The 15,069-nt window shown below is 33.2% G+C and overlaps 1 protein-coding gene across 1 annotated transcript in view; it reads right to left on the bottom strand.

Annotated features, from left to right (window-relative positions):
- The window catches only part of P4HA1 (prolyl 4-hydroxylase subunit alpha 1), an 86,995-nt gene that overhangs the window by 34,995 nt on the left and 36,931 nt on the right, over positions 1-15,069 (bottom strand). Inside the window, exons 5-8 of the mRNA XM_007940625.2 lie at positions 13,479-13,718; positions 10,796-10,992; positions 7,571-7,747; positions 4,305-4,375 (exon numbers count right to left, since the gene is read on the bottom strand). Coding sequence (XP_007938816.1) covers positions 4,305-4,375; positions 7,571-7,747; positions 10,796-10,992; positions 13,479-13,718 — 685 coding nt within the window. The remainder of the gene's footprint in view (positions 1-4,304; positions 4,376-7,570; positions 7,748-10,795; positions 10,993-13,478; positions 13,719-15,069) is intronic.

Raw genomic sequence — 15,069 nt, 5'->3', positions numbered from 1 at the left:
ATCTCAATGGAAGGTTTGGAGCTTTACACTTAAAGCCAATAATGAATGCAGGTTTAAAAAAAAAAAAAAAAAGAAACAAACTGTTATCTTAATTGTGATTCTCTTTTAGGCACTATGGAAAAAGATGAAGCAGCTTCCATGAAGATTTACAGACACCCTTGGAAGCCCTATGAGGCAATTTTACTCTGTCTGCTAGGGTTGCTATGAGTTGGAATCGACTTGACATCAGTGAATTTGGTTTTGGTTTATAGGCACTACACAGTAAAATGAATTCTGCTGATGCTGGGGAAGTTACTTCACTTTGCCTTTCATGTGAAAACCTCTCCAAAATGTAATAAGATTCTCCTTAGCAGAACTCAATTTGTTTAAAATGTTTTATTCATCTGGATCTTACCCTAAACAAACCATTACTGCTAATCTGTCTTCAATAACATTATTGTAAACTTATCAGGTACTGTAAGAATTCAGTCCTGAATTTCCTCTGTTGTAGCATTGCTAAAAATTCAATGGAGACAAAATAATAGATTCTGTCTACTCTTTTAGAATCTGGAAGTCATTCCTGCTTTAAATTATCAGAAATCAAGATTTCTTTATTTCAGTCTTCAGTGCTTTAAATGAGTTAAATTTTAAAGTTATAGCATTTCCTTTAATAGGCAAAATGATTTGAAAAACATTTCATCTTTTGTACAACTATAATTGAAAACATCAACTAAATTATACAAGTATTTTTTATATAAAACATTATAGTTTAGTTTTAAAACATTATTAGTTTCAGAAGAAAAAGAAGTCTTTTTCCAGATAAGTTTTTATGTGTCTCATTTTTCCACTAATAGCTAAATAGCCCAAAATATGCTCCTTTTGGTGTTCGTAACATGACTGCTAGATTATGCATTCAAACAGAATAATTAATGCATCAGTATTTTTTCTTTCTAATATGTTTCTAATATAGGTTTTAACACCCCCCCCCTTTTTTTTTTGGTCATTCCCCTTATCCCTTCATTAATTTGTCTCTTTTCTTGTGGTAAAAATATATATGTATAACAAAACATTTGCTAATTCAACAATCTTCACATGTACAATTCAATAAGAATGATTACATTCATCATGATGTTCAATCAAATTATTCCACCATCATTAACAGAAGCTCAGTGCTCTCTAAGCAATGACTCCCTTCTTTGCTCCCTACATTCCACCTCTGGTAACCATTAATAAGCTTTGGTCACTATACATTTGCCTATTTCATGTAAGTGAGACCATACAATAATTGTCCTTTTGTGTCTGACTTAGACTTATTTCACTCAGCATGATATATTCAAGGTTCAACCATGTTAAAGCATGTATCAGTACTTTATTTCTCTTCATGGTTGAGTAATATTCCATTGCAAGTATACACTACATTTTGTTTATCCATTCATCTATTAGTAGGTAGTTATTTAGGTTGTTTCTACCTCTTGGCAATTTTGAATAATGCTTCAATGAACACTGGTATAGATGTTACATGTTTCTATTTGTGTTCCTGCTTCCAATTCTTTTGGGTACAGAACATGGGACCTAGCATTGGGATTGATGGTATTATTCTTTTAACACATGATTTTTTAATATCACTGGAATGCTTTGAGTAAGGAACAACATTCTCACACTGCATGATTATATTTCTAATACATTAGTAACAAGGGTACGCTCAAGAAAACAGACATAGAGTACCATATGGAGGTTATGGACATTGCTAAAAACAAACCTCTAAAGATGATATAATTTGGACACTATTACTATCTTCTAAGCCAACATACAAGTGAAAGTTAACATCTTACAATTAGCTATTATAAAACCACTTAACATTTGTTTAATTTAACATTCAAATATGAGTTGTTTTTTTTTTAAGGCAAAAGCTAGTTCAGGGTCCAAATATCAGTTACAGAGGGCAAAACTTCCAACAATTCTTTTCTTAGTGCTTGTTGGCTAATGAAGAATTTAAGAAGGCAGTGTTGTACATTGTGGGGACTGTAGTCAAGGACACAAAGCAAAATGTGTATTAACTGATGAATGGGAAACCAATTTCCTCTGTAAATTTTCACCCAAATCACAATAAAGTTTCTTTTAAAGGAAAAAAAAAAGGCAGTACTATTAGAAGTTGACAATTTTTTTAAAAATCTGAAATCATTCACAACCATTTATATATTCTTTGATATTATAAAAAAGTTATTATTCTCTTACATTTTATTTGCCCTTATTAACATGGATAAATTAAATCTAAAGCAGACTGAAATATCATATTGTAGGAAATAAGTACTTCAGAGAAAAAAATGACTAACACTTCGAAAAAAGCCCACTAAAATCAAAGATGCCTTTCCTACCATTCTAAACAGACCATTGTTTATTTGCATACATCACTGTTTATCTTACTTTAATTGGACTTTGTGAGCTTACATAACTAAACCACCTTTTCAGAGAACATAACTGCTTATCTCTCAAAAATTAAAATTCCACCTGTGATCTAGCCAAAATTAATAGTTTCTCCATTAACAAGCTGTAGTAAATGTTCTAGGTATTTGTTTTGTTTTAATGTTGGAAGAAATAGAGATGACTTGCCAAAAGTTCACAGATGGCCAATAAAATAAATAAAAATGTCTTAGGTTTTTAAACAGTAAAAGATTTCCACACATTATTTTGCCCAAAGAAAATTCTATTTGCTGGAAGCTGGAACAAGCAATTTTTCACTTCCACAGAAGATGATGCAATCACTCTGAAATTTCTCAAAATATAGACATTTGTGATTCCCTTCTGACCCTTCAAAATACAGATGTTCCCAGAGCAAAAGGGATTAAATTATTACTAACATCAGAACATGTAAATTCTTTCCTCTAGTTATAAAATGCCTTTTTTAGAATTGTATTTATAAAGGAAACATAAAATGTTTATTTTTCACTTGTAAAGGTCTTCAAAATTAATATTTACTGTGACTGATAAAAAAGTATCTTGACATAGCTATTAAATTAGTTCTTCTTTAACAATTAAGATGTCTCTTTAAATATGTGTCTTATTTTAAAAACTGTTGCTGGAAAATTTTCCCTTAAAAATAACTCACTGTGCTATGGAATTCCATTTTTACTAGCTTGTTTTAAACATACACACATACACATCCTGCATATTCGGCCAAGACAGGATGAATTTATTCTGGTGTAACTTAGAATATGTCACTATTTGTAATGCTACTGCCTAAATGCCCTCTGTTGCCATGTTGTTGTTGTTGTTATTTGCCGTCGAGTCGGCCCCGACTCATAGCGACCCCTCCTTGGGTTTCCGAGGCAGTATCACTACGGAAGTAGGATTGCCCAACCTTCCTTCCGAGGAGTGGCTGGTGGGTTTAAACCGCCAGCCTTCTGGTTAGCAGTCAAGTGCCTTAGGCACTATGCTACCAGAGCTCCCATATATAATATAAAGATTGTACATTTCTCAAAAATCCAATAAAGTTGTTTCTCAAAAGTATAAATCTAGCATTTAAAAAAAAAAGCTTGGAATATTTAGAAATATTTAGTTCTTAAGAAAAAATATGCTTATATGTCACCTTTCCAAAGGTAATTCATTACAACTTATTGGCAAGAGTCCAACGGCTAAGGGTTGAATATTTCTTTAAACAGGTTCATTATATATATAGAAAAGTCACAAAAGAAATTACTTCAAAGCACTGAGTTCATGAAACGTGTTTTATATGCTTCCTAAAAACACCCAAATCTGGAAAATTTAGATACTCACAAACCTTATGACAGTAAAAATGCCTAAAACCATATAATAATCTCTAATAAAATATGTAGCAATTTTAAAAAATTAAAAAGGTGAGAGTTTCATTATTTCAGACATGAATGAGGTTCTATAATGGGATAGGCAATTAGTTCAAGCTTAATTTAAAATTAGAGTTAAGTCTTAGCATAGAAGAAACATTATAAATTACGTTTCAAAACATGTCTGTCCTGTTGTATTAAAGAGGCCAAATTAGGCCTTGTTCTAGGAAGGGCCTTTGGGAACTTCTACCTCTTACTTTGATACGAGAACACAGCTTCACTTATCAGTTAAAGCGCAGGAAGCCTGAACAGGCATTTTGTAATCTAGTAAACTACTTTAGAAAATTAAAATCTTTAGTAACTGCCTCACAACCCTGACTATTAGTCCATCATAAAAATTCATGCACAGATATCATCAAATATCTATGACCGGGTCTTAGAAACCACATCATGGGTTTTGTGAAAATGAGATTCTCAAGAAAGATGACCCGAACATGACTAAAATTCTCTCCATTACTCCCTTACCTCTTAGATACTCTGTATTGTGCTGTGGTCAATTTTCCAGTCTCAGGGTCATGTACTGTAGCTCGGCTCAGCTACAAAAAAAAAAAAAAGAGAAAGGACAATGACTTACCCCAGCAGCAGGCAATTTTGGTTTTTGTTTGTTTTGTTTTGTTTTGTTTTGCCAAGCCACAGGTGATTGGAAGGGTTCAGATTGGTCTGGATGGTAGGTGATGGTTTCAATCAACAAAAACATTCAGAAAGTTGGCAATAAGAACAGCCACTTTCAAATCAAGAAGAAATGGGTTCACAGATTTTTGTTGTGGATTTATTGTCCTTTCACTTTTTTTAAAAAGTATTTGAAGCTGTATGTAAATGATTTATAGCGGCAGGTTTCACAGGAGCTTTCTCAGAATCTAGAAGTTTAATGTTCTTTAAAAAGCTTGAGAATGGAATAAATGGCAGTCTCCTTACATTCATTAAAAAAAAAATAAAATCTCACTGAGATGAAATTGTTTTAAAGTCTCACTGGCAAATAAAAGGCAATCAAACTCATAAGTAATAGCATTTGGAATACTGAGCTCAGAAGCATAACTCTATCCTTTCCCATTGCCAAGTCTTGAGTCAGCAGAGTTATCTGTTTTATTTGTTTTTGATAAAAAAAATTAAACAGAAGAAATACAGACTACTCTATAGTGACAATAGTATTTTACAAGATGTATGAACACATGCCAATACAATCATCATGAAAGATGATGTACCTTCACTGCACAATTTATGAATATGATGAAGTGACACAAAGATTACTCCCAGACTAATCCATGCTGCATCCTCTCCTTTCCTCCCCCCTTTGGCAAGAAAAAGGAAAAAATGAAAACAAGTATCAGGCCATTTCCTGGATATGTGATATCTGATCTAAAGAAAATTTCAAAGAAGCATATTAATTCTCTAAAAATGATAGGTCAATAAAGATTAAAAACAAAACCTCTAGTTAAAGGGAAAGACCTGTGAAACACAAAGCAGTTTATCCATGCATATATAAACCAGGAGGTGACTTGAGCTGGAGACTGAAAATGACCTACTTCCCTTAAATGAGTAATAATTCCTGTAGGATGTACAAAACACTCATTAGAGACAAAATATGCAGCATACACATCTCTTACCTTTTGCTAATTCTGTAATGTACCGTCTCCAAGTCTCCTGTTATTGGGTTTGAAATGGTGGCTCGCCTCAGCTGTGAAGCCAACCATCAAAATAGTTGCATTACAAAACAAAACAAAAAAAAGAACCATATTTATCCAACCAGTCAGGATTTGGGGGTTTTTGCAAAGAAGGCTGGAAAGAGAAAACAACTCCATATACTTCCAGTCACCTTGTGCTGAGTCTCAAAAGCCAAGTGTTTTTTTAGGTTTTTGTATAAAGGAAAAAAAAAAATTGTTTTTGTTTCCAAGTGACAGAAGATATTCAAACAAAAGAGAATGGGAATTAATTTTTTTTTACCAAGAGTTACAGAGTGTGATAGTGAGGAAAGAGAAATTTCTAAAAGTGTAAGTTATAAGAATGACTATTTGCAGTTAAAGACCCATTCCAAAAGTTTTGATTGTAATTTTTTTTAGTGAAAAAACTATTTGCAAGATTTACGTTATACAAAATTCATCGTAAGGTCATTATTTTCCTTCCCTCAAGATATCCACTCAGTAACATAATACAATGAAATAATCTGGAATAGAGAACAAAGAGAGCAAATAAAAACTCTTTAGTTTTAAAACAATAAAGAGATGACAGCCAAGATAATGGTTTCAAACTTTTTTAAATAGAAAGGTGATTCTGAGTTTAACAGAAAAGTATGGAAATTTAACTGTGGTTGGATTTCTTGATCAGAAACAATCCAAACTGAGACATCCCCTTTGAAGACTGAGGCTTCCAAGCCTACATATAACTTGATCTCCAAGCTGAAATGAATTCGTAATTTTCTACCAGAAATTTTGGTTTACTGATCACAGAGAATGGACTAAAATAGAAGTCCAAAATAGAGTGGCAGAATATGATAGAATTATAAATAATATTCTGCTTGGCAGATGATTTGTTAAGAATTTTCTACAACAGCACCCATACATATTATACTAGTATTTTCTATTTATAATGTAATCTTTGTTTGGTTTAAAAAGAGAAAAAAAAATACCAATTTGAAAAATTAACAAAATTTAGTAACAAAAATATATGATTTTATTCTGCGGCACAGATATCCAGATAATTCAGTCTTTATTACAGGAATCAGCAAACTATGGTCCCACAGGCCAAATTCAGCCCTCCTGTTTTGTAAATAAAGTTTTATTAGAATACAGCTGCACTCATTTATTTATGTACTGTCTATTTTTTTTATGTATTTATGTATGTTTTATGTATATTTATGTATTGTCTATTGTCTTTTGTACTACAACTGTAGTAGTAGCTACAGTTATGTACGAGTAGCTGTGACATCATATGGCCTACAAAATCTAAAAAAATTTACTAGTTGGGCCTTTGCAGAAAAAGTTTACCAACTCCTGTGCATTAAAATAAGAGAGCAAAAATATGCCTCATGTTTATTTAACAATCTCCTTATGAAGGTGATGACAATTTGTTTTTTAGTATCAATAAGACCAAATATGTTTTAAGAACAAGTAGATAGGAAAAGGCAAGAACATGAAGGGTATTCTTTTACCTGTTTTCACAAAAGAGGAGTTTCTATGCTAAACACTAAGTTTATATAACTGTGTTTACATTCTTTTTCTTATTAAGATAAATGATATGAGTTGAAGTCAGAAAACCATAAAGTCAACATTTCAAATTAGCAGGCTATTTGTGCCCAATTATATCTTTCTAGTAACAATGTGTCTATAAGGGAAGAAAATTACTTTAAGTGTTTTACAGATAAAAATATAGAAGGTATGAAAAAGTGGGCTTTGATTAGCTTCTGAGATTATAAAACTTGTATATAGAAAAATTTTCAGAAAGATACTGCAACACAGTCTTAAGTGTAAACATAAATTTCATTTATGATTTTCATACTTAAGTGCTTAGCATCCAATTGCAGGGTATGCTATTCATTGTGTGTTGATAACAAAGAAAAGCTGGAATAAATAGGACCAACTCCACTATGTTGAGACAATTATTTCTAAAACTATCTGTGGAGTTACTGCCACATCAATGATCATTTCTGTAATCTTAGAAAACAAAACAAAACAAAACAAAAAACCCTGTTATATAAATTCAATAAACTGAGAAGAAAAAAGAAAAATGTTATTTACCCTTGGTTTTGCTAGATCTTTGACAATTTCAATTTCTGCATCAGAAATAATATCATGGAAGCGAACAATACGAGGCTTGTCCCACTCATCCTCCTGTTTGGCTGGGGCAAGAATAAATTTAGGATTCCGGTTTCCATCATGGTAGCGGCAAAAGAGTTTTTTCTGTCTCCGAGGAGTCTAAACATAAAGTTAAGAAAAATGACAAACATATTAGAGTAATAATATGTGTAATATTTGCTCCTAAGCAGATAAGAAATAGTAATCATGCCTGCATATGCATAGATTATTTCTGGGAAGATACACAAAAGAAACAGTACTCTGCAAATATTTTTTATCAAACAGGGCCTTCAGGATTTTTATAAAGTTTTAAAAATTATTTTCTGGAAGAGAAATAGGCAATGTTAAATTTTTTAAAAAAAGGAAGTTGGTTTTTTTTTAAATCCTTTCTTTCACCAAAATAAACTTCAAGTGTTATAAATATGAAAGAATGAAATAACGATGGAATTAAGAAATGAATGCCCAGCATTGTTCCAAACTTCACAAAGTAACTGGGAAGCATCCAGAAAGACAAAGTTTCTATAAGATAAAAACAAAAACAAAACTTAACCAGGTTTTCCTAAATACCTGCCAACTAATGCTGGGTTGTTTTTTTTTGAAGGGGGGAACAGGGGGTAGGGAGAGAGGATTTTTAAGAGCAAAGACCAAAATGCATAGTTGTAGGAAAAGAAAGAACTAAGTTATTAAACAAAGAAGCAGATCTTACTAGAGGTACAAAAACAGAGCAGTTAACAACAAAAAGAAATGTTCTCTTTAATGATCTAGGAATTATATTAACTAATAAGTTTTTCATTGCTGATTCTTCTCTTGATTAAACAACGTCATACACGAAGTATGAGTCATACTAGTTTTTGCTTTAATTTTTAGATGACATATTAAAGCAGAATGGCCAGACTTCGTCTCACCTATTTTGGTCATGTTGTAAGAAGGGACCATTCCCTGGAGAAGGATGTCATGCTTGGTAGGGTGGAGGGTCGACGAAAGAGGGGGAGGCCTTCAACGAGATGGATTGATACGGTGGCTGCGATGATGGGCTCAAGTATAGCAGGGATTGTGGGGCTGGCGTGGGATCGGGCAGTGTTTCATTCTGCTGTGCATGGGGTCGCTATGAGTCAGAAACGACTCGACGGCACTTAACAGCAACAACAATATTAAAGCAAATAACAACTCTCCATGTACTTTATTTACCTGTGTTTTTAAATTAAAGCTGTGTCAAATGCACAACTTTGTATCAAAAAAAAGTCTTTTACATGATGATAAAATGAATTTATTCTGAGAAAAAAAATGCTCCTTCAGTCTTGGGCAGAGTTCACAAGTATGTGTCATATCAATAAATTGGCAAACTAGACTTCTGTTTTATATCTGTCATTTGATTTACCTAACAGTTTCTCCCTTTTTTAAGAGTTATTAAGAACAATTAAAAAATCTACATATTACTAAAAATTTGAACACTAGATATATGTTTGATGTAATTATGGAAATACTGTGGTTTCTACAAGTTATAATAATGGTTTAAAAGGAAAAAAAAACACCCACTGCCATCAAGTCAATTCAACTCATAGCAACCCCTCCTTGGGTTTCTGAAGCAGTATCACTATGAAAGTAGATTGCCCAGTCTTCTTTCCAAGGAGTGGCTGGTGGGTTTGAACCGCCAGCCTTCTGGTTAGCAGTCAAATGCCTTAGGCACTACTCCACCAGAGCTCCCATGATAATGGTATTTTGGTTATTTTTTAAGACTTTTTTATCTTTAAAAGATACATACTGAAATATTTATGGATGAAAAAATTTTAAATGTGTGAATCTAACAGGGTTCCTATCCTTGAATTTACTTATTATGATTACCTCCCAAAGCAAAAACAAGTATGTCCTATCAGGATCTCATGAGCCCAGCTACCAAAAGTATTACCATAGATATGATCTATTTATTCGCTGTTATACTTTAGACTGTTAACAGTCATCAGTGTGAAAATAAAAAAAACCCAGCTTCAGTTTATAAGTAGAGAAAAAGAATTAAATGCTATTCAAATGTTTATGCTTAAAAGTACTTACTTCAAAAATTCACTAATTCCTTTTACATAAATATTCAACACTAGTCCCATCGATATTCCTTTAGAAAGGATTCTATGATCAATTAGGAGCTCTGGTGGTGTAGTGGTTAAAGTATTCAGCTGTTAACCAAAGAGTCAGCAGTTTGAATCCACCAGCCTCTCCATGAAAGAAAGATGAGGCAGTCTTCTGTACAGATTTACAGCCTTGGAAATCCTATTGGGCAGTTCTACTCTTTCTTACAGGGTCATTAAGAGTCAGAATCAACTTGATAGCAGCATGTTTGGTTTCTTTGGAATGAACAATTAATGCTGAGAAACAATGTTTATCATATCCATAATACACATTATCATAAAGACACTCCGAGAAGTTCTGAAGCTAAACAAGAACCTAATGTTCACCTTTGTTTAGTAACTGTTCTCCAGACTTGTTTGCTCATGGAACTTTTTTTTCTGTTTTTAGTGGGGGTTGGGGGAGAACAGATACCTATTATCATCCTGATGATTGCCATCCTGTGTTATAAATACATAAATATAAATGTGTAATAAATAAAGGAATACTGATGGACACATTTGAGTAGTTTATAGAAAACATGTTAAAGTCAAACTATTGAAAGTCTTTCTGTATTTTCAATATTTCTTAAATAGATTAAAATATTTCATTAACCAGGCTTGTCAGGGTCACTCTGGAACAAAACCACAAGAGATTGTTATATAGATGAATCCATTATGTCTCAATGGATGGGTGAGAATAGTATATTATTTCCATGTCAGATTGCTGTAATCTTTTTTTCATTAAGATATAAGAAAAAGTTTATCACTTCCATTAAACTTATCTTATCCTTCACCCTGGAAAATAAGCCGCTTTTGATTGATAAAAAGGGTAATATTATAAAAAATGCATGCAATGGTGTATGATTCACAAGGTTTGTTTTAAATTTGGAGTATAGTAAGCATGATACTCATAGTGAAGTGGATGTGGCATACTGTGATATTTCACTTTATGTAATCATTATGATTTATACCAGATAGGCTTAAATATGAAATAACTCTGATTCTCTCTAGAACTGTGTACAAAAACATACACACACACTCACACACACAATTGACTTTTCCACTTTACCATTTTGGTACCCTCCCCACGGCACAGCCTTTCGTACTTCTGTCTCTCGGGCAGGTAATCCACAGCAATCCCTTTTTTCTTCAGTGTGGTTTTCTGATCAGATTGGTCATCTGAAGTAGACTTATTGGAATCTTTTTCTTTAGCCATTATATACTCAAAATATTTTAAGTTACCATTAGCTCTCTGATGTTCGGGATCTATTAGAAGAGAAAGGCAACATGTCCACTGGTTAGTTTACAATTGTTCAAGCATCAGAATACAGTAATATAAAACTAGAGGACTATGTAACTTATCTTCCCAAAAAGGATGCTTTTGAGGGTAAAAGGGGAAACTAATAAAAATTATTATACCAACACAACAGGTACAAACCAGTACTGCAACCTACCAGCCACTCCTCAGAAGGAAGGCTGGGCAATCTACTTTGGTAATGATACCGCCTTGAAAATCCAAGGAGGGGTCACTATGAGTTGGGTCTGACTCAACGGCACATAACAACATAGTTATTCTATATAAAAACCATGTGGAGAAGGATGCAGACATTTATTCCAAGGTAGCAAATACTGCTGCTACTTTGAGAACTAAGTAAACGAGCCAAAAGAACTATATTCAATTTGATGTCAGATGAAGTTTTAAATCTGACTTATCCTACTTATTAAGCAATGGGAAAGATTTTTCTCAGATTGAAAAGCAATCACCATGGGGAAGACAAAGCATATATAGTTCAAAAGGTACCTTCACCACAGATACATCACAAATGTAGAACACAGCCTACTTCTGAGGGTTGAGTGGATGATTTCAGTCCCAAATTTGTAAGTCAGAAGGAAAAAGGAAACTAAAGATGTAATTTCCAAATAAGCCAGAGTCCACTAACTGCCTCAGAATTGCTAGTCATAATTTTTAGCTGCTTTCAGTAGGGGAAAAGAGGGTTGCTCCACCCATCCAAGGGAAAAAATTCCAAACACACACACATAAAAAAAGACACCAGAACGCAGAAAGTAATTGGAGGGTTTAGTAATTATAGCTTAGATTTGTAAAATATTTCTTGTCTTTGGGAAACTGCTCACAATATATGTTATAATATACAGTATGTGCCCAATTTTGAAAAAAAATAAGGAAAAAAATTATGTGCAGGTGGAAGACCTGTAAACAACAAAAATTATAGGTATTTTTGGATGCTTAGCTTTTGGATGACTGCCTATCTTTTACTTTTTTTTGATTCTAGAAGTACACAGTATTTCTTAATTAGGAGGGAAAAAAATCACTGAAAAATACTGAATAAAGAAAGGTTACTTGAACTAATATCCCATTTTATTAATTCATTCAACTAAGAAATAACTCATTTATTAAAAACTCATTTTTCAGATAACCAGTCATTTTGAACTGTGTGATTATTTTAACATATACATATTTAACTATTCGTTAAAGTAATTTTTTTTTAAAGTTTTAGAGCTCCATTATATACCAAAGGCCATTGAATTTATAAGCATATAAATTCCAGATTCTGTCTTCAGAGATTCTGATTTAGCAGATCTCGGGTGAAAACAAGAACTTTTCATTTTTAACAAGTATCCAAGTAAATTCTGATGCAGATGGTCCTTGGGCCATACTTGGAGAAACAGTACATCTCTGTTCCAAATACTAGTGGTAAAAGTCTCATAAGGTACTCATTTATCTCAGACCACTTTACAGTATTTTTGAAGATGAAATGCACTGAAGCCAAAAACACCCTTAAAAGAAAATTGGTTAAAATTTAATATAGCAACATGTAAATAAACATTTTTGATTGTGTTAGCTGGGTTATGATCCAATTTTGAAATTCCTGAAGAGTACAGAGTGGAGAAATACAGGAGACTTTATAAACTGTCATAGTTCTTTCAAGTGAGAAAAATCACTTGCCATTTACTTTAATGATAAACAGGGAAAGGAGGAACTATGACTGAAAACAAGACTCATGACTGCTAACAAATTAAAAGTATCAAAGCTATAGGACTATATGTATAGTCAATCCCCATTACTCCCAAATTTGGTATTTGCAAATTTACCTACTAAAAGTTATTTGTAATTTCAAAATCAACAATCATAGCACTTGTGCAGTCATTCACAGACATGTGTGGCAACAAAGTATTTGAGTCCCCACCCCACACGTTCCCAGGTGAGGGTAAACAAGGGACATGCTCTGCTTTCTTGTTTCAGCTTTCATACTGTAAATAAGCATCCTATATTTATGTAATGCTTTTTACATATTTGTGCCTTTTTTTGTGTGATTTTGCTGTTTTAAAATGGCCCCCAAGCATAGCGCTGAAGTGCTGCCTACTGTTCTTAAGCACAAGAAAACTATGTTGGACCTTACAGAGAAAATGCATGTTAGATAAGCTTCATTCAGACATGAGTTATAGTGCTGCTGGAGAAGAATTCACTGTTAATGCAATAATATATATTAAATAAGGTATCTTTAAATAGAAACACACATAAAACAAGGTTATTATTAGCTGATGAAAATGTTATGACCAGAGGCTCACAGGAACTTATCCCTGTATTTTGCCTAGGAGTAATGGTTCAATATTTGTTAATTCAGCATTCATGGTGACTTTATTGAGCATCACTACTGCAAATAACAAAAATAGACTGTATATACACATACCCCAATACATCTTTATTCCTGAATTAGGCTCATTTAACATACCTAGTTCAAGAAGCTTCTTTGTGAGCAAAAGCGCCTTGTCCATGTCTCCCTGCTGGTATACAGCATAGCTCAAATAATCTAGAACAGAGACTTTATCAATAGTAGAAACCTCGCCTTCATCCAGCTGCCTTAGTGCTTGTTCCATCCACAACTCAGTATGGTAATAATCTGCTTCTGTATAGGCCACTTTGCCCAACTCAAAGCAGTCCTCAACTGTTAGAAAAGATTGGTGTTTTACTCCTGTGGGGAGAAGAAATACAGAGAACTTTGGGAATTTAATACCGTTCCATATTTATTTAGGACTCTATGGCTTTCAAAGTGCTACTCACTTTCATTTGAACTTCATGAAGATCCTCTTAGGTAAGAAAAGCAGTTATTATCCTGATATTAAAAATAAAGGAATGATCTACAATGTAATGTAATATTACAAGAATCACATAGCTGATAATAGACAACAGGCAATTTAGAGACTCCAAGACTTTTAAATTAACAGCCATCATAACAAAATGAAACATCAATTAAGCTGAAATATGCTATTTTCCAACATAAAAGCAATCATATGAGATAGATTTATTTTATTTCTAACCAACAATCTGAAATGAATGAACAGGAAAAGAGGAAAACCTGTCAATTATTTTTTTTTTCTTTTTATTAACAGCATTACTGATATACACACCATAAAGTCCACTCATTTAAAGTATATAAAAGTTTTTAGTGTATTAGAGAACTGTGCAACCACAATGTACTTTCAGAACATTTTCATCATTTCCAAGAGAAATCCTGTAACAGTTAGGAATCATTCCCCATTATCTCCCCAGTCCTAATCAATTTTCACCTCTCTAGATTTGTATACTGTGGACATTTCATAAAACAGAATCATACAATATATGATCTATTGTGACTGGCCTCTCTCATTCAGTATAATGTTTTCAAAGTTCATTCATGGTGTAACATGCTCTTTTTATTGCTGAATAACATTCTGTTGTGTGGATATACCACATTTTGTTTATCAATATGTGGACATTTGGATTGGGCAAAAAATAAGAAGGCCTAATTATACCTACTTGGAGTTCTGGAAAAGAGAATGTAAGAGAGGTGCTATTTAAAGAAATAATGGTAGAGAATTTTCCAAAATTAAAAACTACAACATCCGATTCAGAAAATACAAAGAGTTCCAAGTCAAAGAAACAAAATAAAATAAAGATATAAAGTCTTCTTAAGGATGTGTTTCAAAGACAACAAAAATGAACCCTTTTGCACATACAGTACTGCGTTGTCAGTGAAGGCAAACGGGTATATGGGTGGATAGATGGGTGGACAGGCTGAACTAGTAGGTATGTCTATGAAGTGGGGAGTGTACCTAAGAACATGTATAGGGTTGGCAGACAATGGTCCTATAAGTTTATGTGTATGATCTGATTTCCCAAGTATATAGTAGAGCTGACAAGAGGCAAGGTGATAGTCACTGCTTGGTCAAAGCCAGTTACCCAGAGAGACCAAGTAGTTGAACCTGTGGGCTCGGGATCATAGTCACAGGGGTCATCAAGCTCAACTGGCATAACATACTACACAAAACATTGTTCCACCTCCT

The sequence above is a fragment of the Orycteropus afer genome, unplaced genomic scaffold (assembly GCF_000298275.1).
Source record: "Orycteropus afer afer isolate SDZICR_OR568_19922 unplaced genomic scaffold, OryAfe1.0 scaffold00070, whole genome shotgun sequence".
Lineage (NCBI taxonomy): Eukaryota > Metazoa > Chordata > Mammalia > Tubulidentata > Orycteropodidae > Orycteropus > Orycteropus afer.
Note: the sequence above shows the minus strand (reverse complement) of the source record. Positions and strands in the feature narration are given on the sequence as shown.